Here is a 14,675-nt window from a genome sequence, read left to right on the forward strand (position 1 = left end):
CAAAAAGTGTGGGGCTGGAAAAGCACAGCCAGTCAGGCAGCATCTGAGGAGCAGGTGAGTCGACGCCTCCGGCATCAGGTTTTCATCAGGAATCCTGATGAAGAGCTTATGCTCAAAACATCAACTCTCCTGCTCCTCGGATGCTGCCTGATTGGCTGTGCTTTTCCAGCCCCACACTTTTTGATCATATGCACACAGGAGGTGGCACATGGTACCTTAGCTGGTTCCATGAAATCCAATGTTTGTAAATTACACCACACTGTGAATCTTCAAATTTTGGTTAGAACTCTCCTGCTCCTCGGATGCTGCCTGATTGGCTGTGCTTTTCCAGCCCCACACTTTTTGATCATATGCACACAGGAGGTGGCACATGGTACCTTAGCTGGTTCCATGAAATCCAATGTTTGTAAATTACACCACACTGTGAATCTTCAAATTTTGGTTAGATACACAAACCTACTGTAATGTCTTTAAACTCCATGGTTTCACTACAATACTGGTCATTTTGCGTTATGAAGTATTGACTGACCTGGCTGTCCACACTGTGGTTGACTAGTTCCAGGTGGTGTCCTTGTCCCAGGAATTTCCTGTCCCCTTTCATCCACACACCAGCAGTGGCCTGTACTGCCATGGCACTGCAGAGGCTTGAATTTCCCCTCCTCATCACACTCAGGGATATGGATCCCCACCTGTAATCCACGCAGGTTCAGCTCTGCTTGCAGTCTCTCTCGGTACTGTTCACAGGCAGTCCTTGGGCGATCAATGCGTTCTGATCAAGCAAAAAGATTCATATTTTGCAGTAATTTTTTAGTCAAAGTAAAATTCATGCAAATTGGGTCACGGAATGTCTTTCGTTGTCACTGTCAGTCTGTTTATTGCAGAATTATTTTTCCTGAACTGGAATCGGAAGAGTGTGTTTGTGTAGAGGTATTTTACTGAAATGTTATAGATAATTGATGTCGTATGATTTTTAGTTCTTAAACATGTAACTAAAGAAAATAAGTCAGATCCTCAACAAGGAGACAGGGAGAATGAGAGCAAGAGAGAAGAACACTAACAAACATCCAAATGTAGAAAAACAAAGACAGACAAAAATGTATTGCAGTACTAAATACTGATTTTCCTCTTTGTTTTTCTGTAATTTCTTGGTGGATCTGATTCAATTTAAGTTGTTTCTTCATAAATATATTGTGCATTTCATATATTCCAGAATCTTGGAGGGAAACTGTATTACTGTTTCAGTATGACTGCAAAATCTGAGAAAATTGTTAATGAATTTTGGGAGAACAAACTACAAGTGGATCACCAACAGAAACAAGAGATCGTTAGAAATTAAGAATATAAGGCATACTGAGAAGTAGCTGAGTACAGAAGAGAGATGGGGGCTGTAATCAGAAAAGACAAATAGACCTTTAAGATGGAAACTAAAACAGTCAATCTTTTTGTACTATCATTGTTAGAGTTCAACGTCGAACAACAATGACAAACACTGCATGTACACAGGAAATAACAGATGTCTATGTTAGATGTTTCCATGATAACCAGCTTCACTGAGATACACCCAGGGTGCTTATCAAAACTTAAAATTTGAGTCATTTACAGCGTTAGAGTCGTCTATAGCACAGAAATGATTTATTTAGCTCATCACATTCATGACAGCTTTCCATTGCTCAATCTAGTCAGTTCCTGCTTGATCCCCCTAGCCCTGGAGGTTTCCTTCTGTAATGTGTCCTTTCATTCTCTTTTTGAAATCAGTAATTGTTTCTTCACGGGCAATCGGTGTTGACACTATGAAAGAACTTCATTGGCTGTTATATACTTTCAGCGGGTTCAGTGGTCATGAAAATTATTATTAAATGTACAAGTCTTACCATATTCAGGAAATTACATTAAAGATGCATTGAACTCCTCATTTTATTTTGATGAAATATTGGTAACTTCGCTGAATTACAAACACTGACTGACCTGGCTGTCCACACTGTGGCTGTTCAGGTCCAGGTGGTGTTCTTGTCCCAGGAATTTCCTGTCCCCTTTCATCCACACACCAGCAGTACCCTGTACTGCCATGGCACTGCAGAGGCTTGAAGTTCCCTTCTTCATCGCACTCAGGGATATGGACCCCCACCTGTGATCCACGCAGGTTCAGCTCTGCTTGCAGTCTTTCTCGGTACTGTTCACAAGCAGTCCTTGGGCGATCAATGTGTTCTAATCAAAGAAAAGGATTCATATTTTGTAGTTGTTATTTTAAAATCATAGAAAAATTAATACAAATTGGGTCATGGATGTCTGTCCTTGTCAATCTCAGTCTGTTTCTTGCAGAATTATTTTTTCTGGGCTGAAAATGTAAGAACGTGGTTGTGTAGGGAGACAGAGAGACAGAGAGACAGAGAGAGAGAGAGATTTTGTTCTGCCATATTCAGAGCTCAACATTAAACAATAAGGACATACACCACATGTACACAGGAAATGACAAATGACTTCATTAGTTTTTTCATGATAACAGTTCACTGAGATACACCCAGGCGCTTATCAAAGCTCAAAATTAGTGTCATTTACAGCGTTAGCGTCATTCACAGCACAGAAATGATCTATCCAGCTCATCACATTCATGACAGCTTTCCATTGCTCAACCTCATCAGTTCCTGCTTGACCCCCCTAGCCCTGGAGGTTTCTTTCTGTAATGTGTCCTCTCATTCGCCTTGTGAAATCAGTAATTGTTTCTTCATGGACAATTGGTGATTACACTTTAAAAGAACTTCATTGGCTGCTAAGCACTTTTAAGCAGGTTCAGTGGTCATGAAAAGCATTATTAAAAGAACAAGTCTTGCTATATTCAGGAAATTATATTTAAGATCTCTTGAATTTTTTTTTTGGATGCAATATTGGACATTTTGCTTTATTACAAACACTGACTGACCTGGCTGTCCACACTGTGGTTGACCAGTTCCAGGTGGTGTCCTCGTCCCAGGAATTTCCTGTCCCCTTTCATCCACACACCAGCAGTGGCCTGTACTGCCATGGCACTGCAGAGGCGTGAAGTTCCCCTGCTTATCGCACTCAGGGATATGGACCCCCACCTGTGATCCACGCAGGTTCAGTTCTGCTTGCAGTCTCTCTCGGTACTGTTCACAGGCAGTTCTTGGGCGATCAATGCGTTCTGATCAAAACAAACAGCAACTGATTTGAAACTGTTTCAAAACAATGTAAAAATGTCTCAAAGTGAATATTGTAATATCTTTTCTTCTTCACACCGGATGTCACAAGTCTCTTTATAGGAAGAAATTACATCTCAGCCAATACATATGAACATAACGTCTATGTGATAATCTTCATTATCTTCTCAAATGGTTTCACATCTATCACTACCAGGGAGCCACCCGTATACAGCAGAATTCAGATTTACAACGAGTGCTATGAAGTTTATTACAGCAACAACTCTAGATTTTTATGTAATTGGATCAATGCAGTTTTACAATATTGTTGTGAGGTGCTCTTATTGCATCCAATTTTCATTTTTTTTATTGGTTCATGGGCTATGGGAGTCGTTCGCTAGGCCAGCATTTACTGTCCCATCCCTAACGCCCAGAGGGCAGTTCACATTGTTACGGGTTTGGAGTCATGCCAGACCAGATATGGACAGTAGTTTCCTTCCCTAAGGAACATTAGTGAACCAGTTGGATTTTTTCTGAGAATCAAAAATGGGTTTTCTGATCATCATTAGACTGTTAATTCCAGATTTTGTATTGAGTTCAGAGTCTACTGTCTGGGAAGTCGAATCTCCAGAACATTCTCTGGATCCCTGGGATGAAAAATGTAGCAATAATACCATAGGCAATCACTTCCCCTGTAGGAATATACATTTCCAATTCCATTCCAGGAAGAAATCTTTTGTGGAAGAATACAGTTGTAGAGGATGATTTGACTGGAGTATAATAAGAGAAAACTGATGTTTGATTACTTTATGCAGAGATTCAAAAGTTATTGAAACACAGGATTAACATGCAGGGGCAGCACATGTTTCGGAAGGTCAATACTGTATTGCACTTTATTAGAATGTCGCACGAAAGAAATCATGCTTATATAAAGCAAACAAAAAGCAGTATTCACTGGTTTGGTAGCATCTGTGGAGAGAAAGCAGAGTTAATGTTTTGAATCCTGCCACCCTTTGGTGATATTTATGCTGATAACAGGGGGTGATGTGAAGAAGGGGTGAGCAGATAGACGGGAATGGAGTCTATAGAGAGACAAAGGAAAGAGACAGAGAGAGAAGAGAGAGTGAGAGAGAGAGAGAGAGAGAAAAGAGAGATTTTCGAGGCCAATTTCTTAAAATTCTGTAGATAATGCAGTAGCCTTGATGTTGGACGTGATTTGTGGATAGTCGGCCAGAGAAGAGAAGCCAGACAGGTGATAGGTGGCATTTATGCTGATGGCAGGGAGTGGTGGTGGAGGGGAAAAGGAGTGAGCGGAAGGGTGATAGAAGTTGAAACATTAACTCGTTCTCTGTCCCAAGATACTGCCACACCTGCTGAGTTTCTCCAGCAATTCCTGTTAATGTTTGTTTCGAACCTCCAGCATTATTCATTTTAGTTTTATATAACATTTTGATGGGGCCACTATTGAAATTATGTTTAGAGTTTTACTCTCCTTTACCACGAAGGATATATTTGCTTTGAAGGTGGTGCAATGAAGGTTCTCTGTATGAATTTCTGCAATTAGGGAGCTGTCCTTTGAGAGAAATTAAAATTGTTTAGGAGTTTAGAATAATGAGGTGATCTTGTTGAGCCATACAAAGTTTTAAAAAAAAATCTTCACAGGTAAATGTTAAAGACTATATCCTGAGACTTGGTAAGTCAGTATTTAGAATCATAGCTGAAAATGTGTTGCTGGAAAAGCGCAGCAGGTCAGGCAGCATCCAAGAAGCAGGAGAATCGACGTTTAGGCATTAGCCCCTTCTTCAGGAATGAGGAAAGTGTGCCAAGCAGGCTAAGATAAAAGGTAGGGAGGAGGGACTTGGGGGAGGGGCGTTGGAAATGCGATAGGTGGAAGGAGGTTAAGGTGAGAGGGAGGAAGAGATGTTTCGTCACCCTATTAGGTAACATCTTCAGTGGGCCTCAGGCGAAGCATTGCTGAAAATGACATCACCAACCCAAAGAAGCCCAAGAATATAAATAGAAAGCAGAAAATGAACCTTCCAGCTCAGTGAGCAAACCTACGTCCACTTACACGGTACCCAGGAAAGACCTAAAGACAGAGCTAAGATGAGCAAGGAGGGGACATAAGAAGTTGTTGATGGATAGGATCAGGGAAAACCCTAAAGCTTTCTATTGGTATATAAGGGATAAAACAATGACTAGAATAAGATTAGGGCCAGTCAAGGACAGTAGTAAGAAGTTGTACGTGGATTCAGAGGAGAAAGGGGAAGCACTAATTGAATATTTTTCGTCAGTACTCACACTGGAAAAAGACAATGTTGTCGAGGAGAATACTGAGAAACAGGCTACTAGACAAGATAGGATTGACGTTCACAAGGAGGAGGTATCAGAAATTCTGGAAAGTGTGAAAATAGATAAATCCCCTTGGCTGGATGGGATTTATCCTAGGATTCTCTGGGAAGCCAGGGAGGAGATTGCCGAGCCTTTGACTTTGATCATGATGTAAAAACAATGAATGCAGATGCTGGAAACCAGATTCTGGATTAGTGGTGCTGGAAGAGCACAGCAGTTCAGGCAGCATCCAAGGAGCTTCGAAATCGACGTTTTGGGCAAAAGCCCTTCATGAAAAGCCCTTTCTGATGAATGGCTTTTGCCCGAAACGTCGATTTCGAAGCTCCTTGGATGCTGCCTGAACTGCTGTGCTCTTCCAGCACCACTAATCCAGAATCTGGTTTCCAGCATCTGCATTCATTGTTTTTACATCATGATCAAAGTCAAAGGCTCGGCAATCTCCTCCCTGGCTTCCCAGAGAATCCTAGGATAAATCCCATCCAGCCAAGGGGATTTATCTATTTTCACACTTTCCAGAATTTCTGATACCTCCTCCTTGTGAACGTCAATCCTATCTTGTCTAGTAGCCTGTTTCTCAGTATTCTCCTCGACAACATTGTCTTTTTCCAGTGTGAGTACTGACGAAAAATATTCAATTAGTGCTTCCCCTTTCTCCTCTGAATCCACGTACAACTTCTTACTACTGTCCTTGACTGGCCCTAATCTTATTCTAAGCGAAAATCATGGAGGAGGTGGAGGGTGTGGGTGGTGTCCTGAACGTATGTGGAGAGTTATTGGACTAAGGGGGCCAGGACTGTGTCGAGGTATGCAGAGATGAGTTCGGTGGGGCAGGAGCAGGCTGAGACAATGGGTCGGCCGGGGCAGTCAGGTTTGTGGATTTTGGGCAGGAGGTAGAAACAGGCAGTGCGGGGTTGTGGGACTATGAGGTTGGAGGCGGTGGATGGGAGATCCCCTGAGGTGATGAGGTTATGGATGGTCTGAGAGATGATGGTTTGGCGGTGGGAGGTGGGGTCATGGTCAAGGGGGAAGTAGAAGGAGGTGTTTAGCCTCAGTGGTGTAAAGATCGGTGCGCCAAACTTAGAATCATAGCAGCAGGTTAAGGAATTGGATACTAACAAGTGAGATGAGAAGAAAGTTCTTCACTCACAGAGATACTTATCTTCAGAATTCCCTTCTCCACAGGGCTGTGAATGCCCACTCATGGATATGTTCAAGGTTGAAATCAATAGAATTTTGTGTGTTGTGAAACAAGAAATTAGGGTAAAGGGCACGAAAATGGAGTTAATGTAGCAATACCATATAACCTTCTTCTGCTACAATTCCTTATGTTCATATGTTCTTACAATTGTTATAGTAAGCAGTTAAAAAGTTATTTTAAATAGGTAATTTCTCTCTCTAAGCATTCAGCATTTAATTATCTGATTATTGCCGAAAAGAGAGATGTGTTGCCAAAGCTTCTCATCAAGACAAATACAAGAATGCCAAAAGTTCAAATGATCGTTACAAGAGAGAAAAAGTTGTGAATTGGTTGGCAGGTTTATTCTGTTTTCCCCATCACAATACCTTGTAATCAACAGACTAATAAAAGCTCACCAACATCCTGGGTAATTGATAAAAGTGGAACATTTCAACATATTCCTTCTTGTTTACAAAGAATGCGTTACTATGAACGTAACATGGGTAACTGCATGTTTACGTATCTTATTTGTTACCGTCACTACATTTAGACTCAGGATTGTTCAGCAAGCACTGCCCAATCATGGAATCTCATCTAATGGTACACATTTCATCTTAAGTTTTGCAGTTGTGTGGTGGATCAATATGATCTATCCTTTGCCAATTATGAACAACTGAAGGAACACGTTTGATTCAATCAGACCAATCAGTAGGACATACGGCCCACATAGCTGACATCATATGGGCAATAATATTATAAGATACAAAAACAAAAATTGCTGGAAAAGCTCAGCAAGTCTGGCAGCATCTGTGAAGAGAAATCAAAGTTAATGTTTCACGTCTGGTGACCCTTTTTCAGAACAAGATGTTTTTCAACTGTGAGCTAGACAAAACCTTTTTTCTACTGATAGTAGCACACTGAAATACCATTGATATAACCAGTGCATAGCAGCAGCATGAAACAACTTCCGTAAACTATTGTTCAAATTTTTAAGTTACTTTGAAATCAAGGAAAATTGAAGCAGACTGGGCACTTTTTGGGTCCAGAGACTTTCACCATTTTGTAAGATTTTGCCTCAAGCCATACACACTTTGGAAGTAAACAAGAGATTACTATCTTTGAGGACATACTTCTTAAACTACATCCCTAAATCCTGAAAAATCTGACCAGACATCTCTAATATTTGCAATCTTGTATGTCACTGCTACTAAAATGCATTATAAGCCAGGGCTCAATTTCTACCCGGAAAAACATTCTGCACCCTAGCATCAGGAAATACCACACCATGGGGGACACATGGTGACAGTTATTGAAATATCTGCCCTGACTATCGAATTTCCTATATAACGCCATTTAAGATCAAAGATGGACTCTCTTTCAGTTATATAATTTTTTTCTTATTTTTAAACTATTCATAATGATGCCGGAGCATGGTGACAGTCGAAGCTTTTCACTGTTTTTTTTCCCTTCATTACAAGTGACAATAATTAGTTCAATTCAATTCAATTTAATGCCCGTCAAGCTCAGGAATCCTAACCTTCAGCTAAAGCACCTGAAGACACTTCCTACTTTCAGTAACAAATTAAAGACTCCTTGAACATATCATATTTTTGGTGCCATATTGGTCATTTTGCTTCATTAAAAAAAACACTGACTGACCTGGCTGTCCACACTGTGGTTGACCAGTTCCAGGGGGTGTCCTCGTCCCAGGAATTTCCTGTCCCCTTTCATCCACACACCAGCAATGGCCTGTACTGCCATGGCATTGCAGGGGCTTGAAGTTCCCCTCCTCATCACACTCAGGGATATAGGCACCAACCAGAGCTGGAGATCCACGCAAGTTCAGCTCTGCTTGCAGTCTCTCTCGCTGCTGTTCACAAACAGTCTTTGTGCGTTCAATGGGTTCTAATCAAACAAAACTGATTTGGAATAATTGCAAAGTATTTGAAAATTGACATTATAACAAATTTCCTCTGCACACCGTATGTCATCAGCTTCTTTATAGGAATGAAATTATACCTGATCCAATTTATATTAATATAATTCACGTGCCTTAACCATAATTATCAACCCAAATCATTTCCACCAGGGATTCACCTCTCCATAGAAGAAATCAGAATTACAATAAGTGTTAATGTTTAATGAGGTTTATAGTAGAGAAAGCCCTCCATTTTGTGTCTGTTCTTTTATGGCCACTGTTATGAGTAACTGTTCTGGCACTACTTATCTTGTACAGGCATTCTTCCTGATTTGGAATTATAAAGAATGTTCTTTCAAAGAATGCGATTGTGAGAGTTTTTTTGGAACATAATAGGAGAGAACATTGATGCCAGATTATTTAATACAAAAAGATTTAGAAGTCCTTGTAGATGATTCATCAGGAGTTAATGTGCAGGGACAGCACATTTTTTGGAAGTTCAGTGGTCAGTTACTTATTATTAGATCATTGGAGAAGAGAACAGAAAATCACACTTTCATAAGGCTTTGGTGAAATCACAGTTGAAATATTGTCTAAAGTTTTACTCTCATATGAAATTGGAGCAAAAATAGACCATTTAAAGAGATCATGCCTGATCTCCTTCTTCTTTTTCCTGCACAAACCCTAATAATCCTTGATATGTGTAGGCAAAAATGAGGACTGCAGTTTGTGGAGATTAGAGTCAAGAGTGTGGTGCTGGAAAAGCACAGCACATCAGGCAGCATCTAAGGAGCAGGAGAATCAAAAATATGGAACACTTCACAAATTTGCGTGTCATCTTTGTTCAGGAGCCATGCTAATCTTCTCTGTTTCGTTCCAATTTTAATGTGTAGTTCAATCAATCAGTTTTGAACAAATTTAATGACTGAGCCTCCACTGCTCTCTGGAATACAGAATTCCAAAATTTCTTTTAATTGAAGAAATTACTCATCTCAATCTTAAACTGTCTACCCCTTATTTTGGCAAATTGTCCCTCGGTTCTAGTTCCCCTTTCAAGGTAAATATGGTTCCTGCATCTATGATGTCAAACGCATCAAGAATGTTGTTAAAATGAGATCATCTCTCGTTCTTCTAAACTTCAGAGAAGATAGGCCAGTCTATTTAATCTTCCCTCATAAGGTGGTCCCTCTATCCCAGCAAGTAGCTTGATGAATCCTTGTTCCACTTTCCCAATGGCAGTAGATCTTTTCTCTTGTAAGATGAAAACTGCACACAATCCATTAGTAGAGGTTTCACCAAGGCTTTAGAATATTTCAGTAAGATGCCTTTAATCCTATACTCGACACAAGTGGGTTCAAGTCAACATTGCATTTGCTTCTTAAATTGCTTACTATATCTGCATGGGTATCCTTGTTCAATGACTCATGAGCAAGTCTCCTTGGAAGTGAACACTCAGCCTCTCACCATTTAAGAAATACTATGTTCTTGTCTTTGACCTAGCAAAGTGGAGTATCTCACATTTCTCTCCATTGTATTCCGTCTGCCTAATTTTTGCATACTCTTCTAACCCCTTCAAATCTCCGTGCAGTGTTTTTGCATCCTCCTCACAACTTACTTTTCCACCTGATTTTGTGTCATTTGTAAACTCCGAAATATTACATTAAATCCTCACATCCAAACCATGGTTATATACTGGGAACAGTTGGGAGATTGCAGTACTCACCCCATCAATCAACCTGAAAACGGCCCATTCTGACTCTTTTGTTTCTGTCTTTTAACAAATTCTGAATCCATGCCAGTACGTTCCCACAAATGCATGTTTGTTTACTAACTTTTCATGTCAGACCTTACCAAGATCTGCTGAAAATTTAAATATACCATATTCACTGGTTCCTTCTTATCTACTATGTTGGTTACATTCTCAAGAAACTTCAACAAGTTTGTTCAACTTGATTTCCCTTTCATGAATCCATAAAAATATAGAAACATAGAAACTAGGAGCAGGAATAGGCCATTAGGCCATTCATGCATACTTTGCCATTCAATATGATCCTGGCTGATCCTTAATCTCAATGCCATATTCCCACTTTTTTCCAATTATGCTTAATGCTTAAGTATCGTGTTATTACATCTTACATTATAGATTCTAACATTTTCTCTATGGCTGATGTTAGCCTAACAAGTATGTTGTTCCCCATTTTCACTCTGCCTTCTTTCTTAAATAATGGGGTATAATTTTGCAGTTTCCATTCAGCACGACCCATTTCAGAGTCTACAGGATTTTGAAAAGTGGCCAATGCATCTGTATTTACATCTGAGATGTAGATCACCAGATCCAAAATATTATTATTAATAATAATCCTGTTAATTTTTTTGTAACAAATATTTATATTTTGCTATTCGCTGTTTACCTTTTCCCTAGGCTGTCTTTTAGTTCTGGAAGATTTTTAAGTATTTAGTTAGTTTTTCTGCCATTTCTTTATTCCTTGTTGCAATTTTAAAAATTCTACTTGCAATTGTGCACATTTCCAGCACCACACTCTTCAACTCTGATCTCCAGCATCTGCAGTCCTCACTTTCTCCTATATTTTCTTTTGCTGAATGCTTTCCTTTTTTACATAACTTTAGAAGCTTGTATAATTTGTTTCAATATTTCTCGCTAGTTTCTTCTCCTGTTTTATTTTGTTTTACAACTTACTTTTCTACCTATCTTTCTGTCATCAGCAAATTTGGGGCAACCATACTCACAGTTTGTACAGCCAACTCATTTAGGAACATAGGAACAAGAGCCCAGTTAGCCTGCTCTGCCATTAAATATGGTCATGGCTGATTGAACACTTCCATGTCATCAACCCTTGCCATCCCCATACCTCTTTACACCTCTGGTAGTCAGAAGTCTATCCATGCACTATTTTAAAAATACTCAAAAACTGAGCTTCCACAGCAGAGAATTCCAAAGATACAATACCTTGTGAGTGAAAAACAACTCATCAAATCAGTCCTAAATGGCATCCCCCTGACTTTTAATTATGCCCCTTGATTCTGGATTCCCCAACCAGGGGATACATCTTCCCTGCATTTATATAAATTGTTAAAAGTTGAGGCTCCAAAACTGATCCCTGAGCATGCCACTTGTTATATCGTGCCAACAAGAAAATGACATATTTATGATTATTCTCCATTTCCTTTAATTTTGCAAATCTATCTATGTTACTCCCTACACAATGAACCTTTATTTTCCACAATAACCTTTAATGTGGCATTTCATCAGATAACTTTTCGATATCCAAATACAGTGCACCCACAAGTTTCCCTTTATCTAGATGGCGCTTCCTCAAATAACTCAAATAAATTAGTTAAACATGACTTCCTTTTCACAAAACCATGATGGCTCTGCTCAATGAGCTTGACCTTATATTATCATGGGTTTCCTTGTAGTCATGTCTATGTAATGGCTATCAGAACATACATATGATTTTCTTCCTGAACTGATAATTCATCTGTTTTATTATGAATGCTGTGGGCATTTGTTTTTGTAAACGTTGATCCTATTAGCAGGCACAAACATACATTTGCATTCACTGTACCATTCTGACAAAAACTGTTTGCATTTGGAGTAACCTAACAATTTATATCTTTGTTTACCTATTGTTTACTTCATCTCTAACACTTGAAATTCTGACCATATGTCTTCAATAACTGCCCTCTCTGTATTACTGCTAGCAATGTGTGACACAAGTCTGGCCCACTCCATATCCTTCAGAACATTCTGCACTTGATCCATTCTGACATTTACTCTAACATCAGGGAAATAACATACCATATGGTGTCATGACGATGGTTACAGAAATGCCCGAGTGTGCCCCTGACCAAGGAGTTTCCTATAGTAAATCAATTTCTGCTCTTTACTGTTTCCTTCCACGTGTCACTTGCCATGGCCTGGACTGCACTCTGCCTGGGGAGTGTCCTTCCCAATAGTCTCCAATGCTGAGAACTTTGAGAGTGGCACACACCCAGAAGACTCCTGCACTTTCTGTCTCTTCCTTCTCATCTGCATGACCACCATCTACAATTCTGAACTATCACTGCCGAAGGGGAAGCCACAATGTGGAACTGCAATTGATCTAGAAAACTCTCACTCTCCCTGATGTTATGTAGCAACTTCACTATCCCTCAAACTCAGAATTTCTGACTTTCAGCTGAAGCAGCTAAAATCACTTCCTGGTCTTAAAAACAAAATAAAGACTCCTTGAACTTAGGTCTTGTGACACCACACTGGTTATTTTGCTTAATTACAGCACTGACTGACCTGGCTGTCCACATTGTGGTTGGTCAGATCCAAGAGGAGTCCGAGTGTCAGGAATTTCCTGTCCTCTTCCATCCACGCACCAGCAGTATCCTGTACCACTGTGGCATTGTAGAGGCTTGAAGTTCCCCTCCTGATCACACTCAGGGATATGGACTCCAACAACAGTTTGCAATCCACGAAGATTCAACTCTGCTTGCAGTCTTTCTCGGTACTGTTCACAAGCAGTCTTTGGGCGTTCAATGGGTTCTGTTCAAACAAACAACAACTGATTGGAAAAAAGTTTCAAAAGAATGCACAAATGTCTCAAAATGGACAACATAACATCTTTTCTTATAAAATCTGAGTGTCATTAGTCAATGAGACAAATCTATAACTAGGTCAATATATTTTAACATAATTAACATGTGGTAATCTTGATCATCATCTCAAATGGGTTTCCACCTCTATTACCACTAGAGATTTATCTGCACATAAACTAATTCAGATTTGCAATGAATTTTAAGATTTTTCACATAGAAAATCATAGACATTTTTGTATGTCCTTGGATGAATATTGTTTAATGACAGTGTTTTGAAGAGCAGTCATCTTGCCAAAATATTATTCTTGGAATTGAATCGGAAAGAAATTCCCATGGAAGAATGTGGATGTTTCGGAATATTTGATTGGAATATAATAGGAGACAAATCAATGTCAGATTATTAAAAAAATTTGGAGGCCTTTATTGACGAAATACAGAGCATTATTGTGCTGGGACAGTATGCAATTGGGAAGGTCAATATTGTGTTAGTCTTTAATATAAGGTGGTTGGAGTAGAAGACTAAAAAAGATCATGCTTATATAGAGTTTTGGTGGGACCACTGTTGAAAACATGTTTACAGTTTTACTCTTCTTAACCATTTCTTTGGTTTGGAGGTGGTGTAATGAATAATCATTCAGTTGATTTCTGGAATAAGTGTGCTTGCTGGCTTTTGAGAAGAGATTGAGTAGAATTGACACAATTGTTTTGGAGTTTAAAATAACAAGAGGAAATCTCACTGTACCATATAAAATCCTTAAAGGGTCCTCAGGTTGATTTCAGAGGCTGTTTTCTGTGACAGGTGAGTTCAGAACTTGAAGTCATAGCAACAGAATTATGAATTGGCATTTGGGACTGAGATGAGGAGATAGCTCTTTACTTGGATAGGATGTTAATCTTTGGAAATTTTCTCTCCTTTGGTTATGGAGGTCCACTTGCTTGTTATATTTAAAACTGACAACTATCAATTTTTACATACTAAGGAAATGTAGGGATATGAAAATGGAGTTAATATAAGGTTCACCATAATCTTACTGAATGGCTTGGCAGGTTCAAGGAGCCATATGGCTTCATCTTCCTTCAATTTTTCATATTATTTTGATCCTGCAACTGCTATAGTAAGCAGTTAAAGTTTTGTTTTTCAAACATTTTCTGTTTCTTTGCATTCATCTGTTCATTTTCAGACTTGCTGAACAGTCGCCAAAAGTTTTGTTCTTGCTCACATCAGGGCAAGTGCAAGAATGCCAACTTCAAAAGATTAAAATAATTTATATTACTGGGTAAATGGTGCTGGTTGGTTGGTAAATTAATTCTGATTGACTAAGGAATGCTGTGGAAAGTTCCTGGGTTATTCAATAACTTGGATGGCTTGAATATATCATTTTGTTTACAAGACCTGTGTTTGTATAGAACCAGTTGGTGTTGGGGCAGCACAGTGGCTCAGTGGTTAGCACTGCTGCCTCACAGCACC

The 14,675-nt window shown here is 39.4% G+C and overlaps 1 protein-coding gene and 1 non-coding gene across 7 annotated transcripts in view; both read right to left on the reverse strand.

Annotated features, from left to right (window-relative positions):
* The window catches only part of nid2a (nidogen 2a (osteonidogen)), a 113,847-nt gene that overhangs the window by 32,983 nt on the left and 66,189 nt on the right, over positions 1-14,675 (reverse strand). For 4 of the 6 annotated variants that reach the window (XM_043697645.1, XM_043697646.1, XM_043697642.1 and 1 more), the window contains exons 23-27: positions 12,909-13,154; positions 8,341-8,586; positions 2,918-3,157; positions 1,966-2,205; positions 530-769 (exon numbers count right to left, since the gene is read on the reverse strand). In XM_043697645.1, the coding sequence (XP_043553580.1) occupies positions 530-769; positions 1,966-2,205; positions 2,918-3,157; positions 8,341-8,586; positions 12,909-13,154 (1,212 nt within the window). The remainder of the gene's footprint in view (positions 1-529; positions 770-1,965; positions 2,206-2,917; positions 3,158-8,340; positions 8,587-12,908; positions 13,155-14,675) is intronic. The other 2 variants (XM_043697643.1, XM_043697644.1) reach the window with 2 other exon arrangements.
* LOC122554044 lies at positions 9,403-9,512 on the reverse strand. The gene has a single exon (XR_006312908.1). It is a non-coding gene; the product is annotated as a U6 spliceosomal RNA (small nuclear RNA).

This window comes from Chiloscyllium plagiosum, chromosome 10 (genome assembly GCF_004010195.1).
Source record: "Chiloscyllium plagiosum isolate BGI_BamShark_2017 chromosome 10, ASM401019v2, whole genome shotgun sequence".
In the NCBI taxonomy this organism is placed as follows: Eukaryota; Metazoa; Chordata; class Chondrichthyes; order Orectolobiformes; family Hemiscylliidae; genus Chiloscyllium; species Chiloscyllium plagiosum.